At 41.1% G+C, this 6,002-nt stretch overlaps 1 protein-coding gene across 1 annotated transcript in view; it reads left to right on the top strand.

Moving 5' to 3' along the window:
- LOC135260851 (collagen alpha-2(I) chain-like) overlaps positions 1-4,838 on the top strand; it is a 33,386-nt gene extending 28,548 nt beyond the window's left edge. Inside the window, exons 44-50 of the mRNA XM_064346495.1 lie at positions 124-231; positions 413-466; positions 962-1,069; positions 1,547-1,790; positions 2,544-2,725; positions 3,056-3,298; positions 3,878-4,838. Coding sequence (XP_064202565.1) covers positions 124-231; positions 413-466; positions 962-1,069; positions 1,547-1,790; positions 2,544-2,725; positions 3,056-3,298; positions 3,878-4,024 — 1,086 coding nt within the window. The 3' untranslated portion in view covers positions 4,025-4,838. The remainder of the gene's footprint in view (positions 1-123; positions 232-412; positions 467-961; positions 1,070-1,546; positions 1,791-2,543; positions 2,726-3,055; positions 3,299-3,877) is intronic.
- The last annotated feature ends 1,164 nt before the right edge of the window (positions 4,839-6,002 follow it).

The following is a 6,002-nucleotide window of genomic DNA, read 5'->3' on the forward strand; positions in this document are numbered from 1 at the left end:
GCATATATGTGCTTTCCATACAGCTCACTGTGCGCAGGGCTGGAGATTGACTTAATTGCTGAGCAGGTTATGTAGGAGTCCTGGTCCAGTACTTTATGCCTTTTGTGTGTCTCTGTGTTTCAGGGTCCTGCCGGAGCTCGTGGTGAGAAGGGTGGGCCTGGATACAAGGGAGACAGAGGCATGAAGGGACTGCGTGGATTCCCCGGTATGCAGGGAATGAACGGGCCAGCTGTGAGTGCCACTTAATACAAACCAACCCGCCAGACAAGCTTCGCATGAAAATGCGTTTTTAGTCCATTCATATTGTGGAAGTTTCCCCTGATTTTTACTGTTCAAAAATGACTCAGTGGTTCCTTATCTGTATACATGACCTCTGTTAGGTGTCTGTAACTCACCCACTTCTGTAATGCAGGGTATGTCTGGTGAGCAAGGTTCTGCAGGTCCTGCTGGCCCCTCCGGTCCCAGAGTAAGTGTCTATGGGAAGGTTTCCTAAAATATCACCCTGAATCCATCGAAAGCCTCTGAACACTTTCAAACGAAACCTAACGGGTGTCTTTTTATCACTTCTTATTTACCAAACTGCTTTTTAAACCTTACCATCAATCATTGTTAAAACTGTTTTCACTACAAACGTGCATTTTTGCAGGGTTTTATCGCAGTAGCATTAAGCTTCCGAATAAAAGAAAGTGAACAGACTTTGGTTTTCCTTTTTTTCCTCATAAAGACTGAAACAATTTAGCGGTACGTTACATACTGTTATATTGGATCACACTTGTCATGTATACTGTATAATCCTGCTATGTCAGTACATACAGTACATGTGTACATGTGCTCTCTTATTTGCCTGTGAGATGGCATAAAGAATAAAGCATATCCTCAGTCTTTAAATCTGACAGTAATGTATGCATAATATTCCATAAGTAGGTATCTTTAAAGTCCCCTGCCTCTTGTTCTCTCTCAGGGCCCAGCTGGTCCCCATGGTCCCCACGGAAAGGACGGCAGAGCTGGCCCTCACGGTCCCGTGGGACCTGTCGGCCACCGCGGTCCACCCGGTCACATGGGCCCAGCTGTAAGTACATCCTCTCAATGAAAGGAAACAAAGAAAGATTTATCTGTACACGGAAATTGTTTGGGTTTTGGCTGGATCTCTTCACGGTGGAAATTTCTGTGGAGAGTGTTGTCAATATACAACATTCACACCCTTTTTCATTCTTGAGGCCAATAGGCTGTTCAGATAATAAATAGTGTGATGGAATGATACCACCAGACTCCAACAACCTTTGAAAATCATGAAAGCATATGTTTCCATATTCTCAACAATTCTTTAAAAATTATAGCATAAACTAGATTAGTGTCTGATAACTTAATAAAGATAAATGTTGCTTCTAGAAAGATCTTGTATAAACATCTATATTTCATTTCTAGTGTCTCTAGTTCTGGAACAAAAACTGTTTTATAACTGTTATAAAACACTACGGAAGCCATGTCTGTCTTGGGTGTGAGCCCTGGGGAGAATCAGATCTAATATCACTGTGCCTGATTACAGGGCCCCCCTGGATCCCCTGGTATTCCTGGCCCTCCTGGTCCTGCTGGCAATGGCTATGAATTTGGCGGTTATGATGAGTACAGAGCTGACCAGGGAGCCCTCAGAGCTAAGGACTACGAGGTCGATGCCACAATAAAGTCTCTTAGCACCCAGATCGATAGCATTCTCTCCCCAGAAGGCTCAAAGAAGAACCCTGCTCGCACCTGCCGTGACATCAGGCTCGGCCACCCAGATTGGACCACCGGTGAGCTCCCTCCCACCTCCTGAAGAAGAAGGATTTATGTCCTAGTCCCCTCATTTACATTGTACATTTACATTACATCCATTATATTTATTTAGCCGAAAATTATCCAGAGTGACTTAGAACATAAGGGAAACAGAAGTTGATTAATGACCCATACCTGGCTAACAACATTCCCTGACCAGTAAGTAACGATGCCACTAGAGCAAGTTAACTGTGCTCACCAATAACTAAAGTACTATTCTAAATATACAATACATTCATTACAAACCCCAAGAAGAGAAATATAAAACCATAAAAATATAACCTAAAAACTACACTTTCAGGAAAAAAGGGTTCTTTGGCTTGTATCCAACCCTTTAAGTTCTTTATGGGACCCTGTATGGTTGGTGTGAAAATATGGAAAGCTCCCAGATTTAACCATTTTGCCTGTCAAGAACCCTGGAACTAGATAGGGCCCTTCCATGTTACAGAGGAGCCTTTGGGAAACCCTTTGTGAAGGGAGTATACCATAACCTAAATTCATACTTCAGTCTCCACCCTCTTCTGACCCTGAGAGGAGAGGTTTATTAAACCTATAAGAGAGTATCATTCTATTAAAAACAAATAATAAAAGTGTGGTGTGACCTGGTCAAATTAGTTATCCCCAAAAGCTCTTCATGTCACAACATCCAGTAATGAAGAACCTTTTAACATAAACATGACATGGAGGCCATGCTGAGAGCTGGACAAATGTGAGCCATTCGCCCTCTGCAGGATTTTACTGGATCGATCCCAATGAGGGCTGCATCTCGGACGCTATCCAGGCCTACTGCGACTTCTCCACTGGAGAGACCTGCATCCACCCCAAGCCTGCCAGCATCGACCGCAAGAACTGGTACAGGAGCAGCGAGAAGACACACGTCTTCTTTGGCGAGACGATCAACGGTGGCTCAGAGGTGCATTGAGTGAACAGCTGCTTTTAAAATCCCTAGGAATGAACCTTCATTTTAATTTGTTTAAAATGGACACAGTAGCTGATTTACAAATTTGATTTTACAGTACTCTTAATATACATATGATAGAGGCAGTTGTAAATGACATCATCTTTGGCTACAAAGATCTCCCAGACACTGTGATATACCAGTATACCGGAAATGAATCGTCAGCTTTGTTAAATGTTTTCAGGGCAACTACTTTTCAATAACACTTATATCTTAGCAAATATCTTAGCTATTATAGATTAAAATATTGTTTATATTCTAATATTTTTTCCTTCATATTTTCAGTTCACATACAATGATGAGACCATTAGCACTCAGTCCATGGCCACACAACTGGCCTTCATGCGCCTGCTGGCCAACCGCGCCTCCCAGAACATCACCTACCACTGCAGGAACAGCATCGCCTACATGGACGCTGAGAGCGGTGACCTGAAGAAGGCCGTTCGGCTGATGGGCTCCAATGATGTGGAACTGAGGGCAGAGGGCAACAGCCGCTTCACCTACAACGTGCTGGAGGATGGCTGCACTGTACGTTCCTCAGCCTTTCACATCACATTATGCACATCACATTACATACAGTCATATCACATCATGCCACATACAAACACATAAAACCACAAATCACAACGGAACAAATCCACCACACCAACCCACATGACACCACACATCCCATCACATCACACAATCAAAAAATGGATGTATATGAATAATAGAATATGAATTAATTAATTGATGGATATTATCTTAGGGAAATATATTAAAATTATTTTTCTAAAAGAGCATGCTAAATAGATTTAGCATAAAGACCCAGATTGCATTTTCTAGAAGTGTCCTGATACCTTCATGCCGCCTTTACAAAGCCAAAGTTAATTTACTCAGGCTACTTCCCACAGCCATGCATTTCTATTAATAATTAGGCACTTATCCTTCACTGTTGTGGCCACAGTAGTCTTCCTTTTATTGTCTTATTAATTAATTAATTAGAGACCAAGACCAAACCTAGAAGATACCTTTCTCAGTAGTTTTCTGAATCAATCTGTAATAACAAGACATGTTATATGGCTCCATCCTTTGTAAAATGTGTGTTGCAATTTTCTGACACTGCAGAGACACACTGGCCAGTGGGGTAAGACAGTCATCGAGTACAGAACGACAAAACCAACTCGCCTCCCCATCCTTGACATCGCACCAATGGACATCGGTGGAGACGATCAGGAATTTGGTTTGGACATTGGCCCAGTCTGTTTCAAATGAATGGACCCACGATAAAATAAAATAAAAAATGAAACGCCTTTCCTCTGTTTTTTTGATACCAAATGTTCACTCTTTCTACTCATCTAAAACTGCTTAAACTGGGGCCTATTGGTGAAGACAAAATTGGACTGAATGGAGCATGGTGCAATGCAAATTAACACAGCAGCCTGAGACGTACAGGGAACACCTTGTCAAGGGGACATGCCATCGTTTGTAAAATAAGAAAAGTGTAATAAAAATCAGGAAGAATCACATGTCAACTGTGGTCCTTGTGTATTTTCTGAGGAGGAAGTTTAAAACCACAGCTTCCAAAGGTTTAAGCTACCTCGTCTGTGTTAAAGTCTGACCCACACATCCTAAACGTACGAGTCGGAAGGCCTCGGTTAGCCCCCTGTCAAAGGTGCTAAGCTCAGTATTATGTGGCGCAAAAACTTGAAGCAGTATTACGGTGCTATATGTGCAAACTGCAAGGGAAACCACTTTACTGTACTGCATTGTGCTGTCTTGGATACAGAGTTGTCTTGCTGATAACCCCCTCGTTAAGCAGGTGGACCATTCCAGTTGTTTGTTTTGTTTTGTTTCCTTTTGTTTCATTTTTTTAGTTTGGTAACATCGTCTCTCCCCCTCTACTTTTATTTTCCTCAGTCCCAGTGTTAATTCTTTAAGTATATTTCTCCCCGTTCCAATGGGTAAAAGAGGCCTCTTTATCTCTCTCAAACAAACAGAACGTTTATTGTACCTATTTTGTATATGTGAGATGTTTAAATAAATTGTGAAGAGTTCTGAAATAAAGCACGTCCAATGTTCCAACACACCCCTCAATGAGTTAAGTGCTTTTATGTTTATGCATAAAATATCAGTGTTTGCGGTCAGGGTTGGGAATGGGGGGAAGGTTATGCGTTTTTCATCATTTAACATCATTTCACTGAATAGTTCAGAAATTATTTGCTTTGTTTCTAGTTAAATGCTGTATATAGGCAAACATTGCACATATATTTGTAGTAATGGTCTTTGATAATGGTCTTTAGAAATGGCTTTAACTGATCTCGGGCTTTTGTTTTATCTGAATTGCAAGAACAGAGCTGAAACGGTATGATTCATTCTCAAAGTCCACTTTACCTATTAGTTTCCTTACTAACAAAGGGTAGAGTTGCAGATAAATAAATGTACCCAAAAGATAAAAAATATGAGGAAATACTGGGAGAAGCTACATAAGAACAAGCAAAAGCCTGACCATGCCATGCCATGCCAACTGTGGCTTAAAATCTGACAATGCAGTGCAAGAATGTCCACAGCATTGCCCATGGAAGGATGGTTACGGTTGGGAGGGCACCTCATCATGCAACAACAACCCATCTGATAAATCAAATCAGTCTACAATCAGCTTTTAACAGCAGTGCTGTCCCACAGTGAAATAACCATGCAGCTCAGCAGTTGCTAGATAAAATAAAAATAAGCACACGTGTATGTGTGTATCCACTACTGTGGATATGCCAACAGTTTCTACGGAGCATTAAACCTGAAGATCCCGTAAGCATTTCTAATTTTGAAAATGTATTTATGTAATTGTTTTCATTGATTTATTTGCTTTTGCCTTATGACAGATTACCAGAAACTGTGGTGGACATCCACAGATTCAAATTCAGTCACACAAATAAGAAAATCATATTCCCCTGATAATGCATTTCATTTTTTGTATATGAGGGTGCAGTGGATGCAGACCTTGGTGCAGATTCTATACAGTAATGTTTACTGTCTACCATAGGACAAGACAAGTCATATTTTATTTTCATTCAAGGAGATAACTTGTGAAAGTTTAATTAGAAATAAATAGTATAGGGGAAGTTAAACTAGGATGTTTTCAGCCATGGGCGTAGGACCCATTATATACTCTCTCTCTCTCCGACCCCCCCTCCTAACCCCCCCATTTGCTCACAAACCTAACCTTTCATCATGTGTCAACAGACGTGATTTGCTT

This window comes from Anguilla rostrata, chromosome 1, assembly GCF_018555375.3.
Source record: "Anguilla rostrata isolate EN2019 chromosome 1, ASM1855537v3, whole genome shotgun sequence".
Lineage (NCBI taxonomy): Eukaryota > Metazoa > Chordata > Actinopteri > Anguilliformes > Anguillidae > Anguilla > Anguilla rostrata.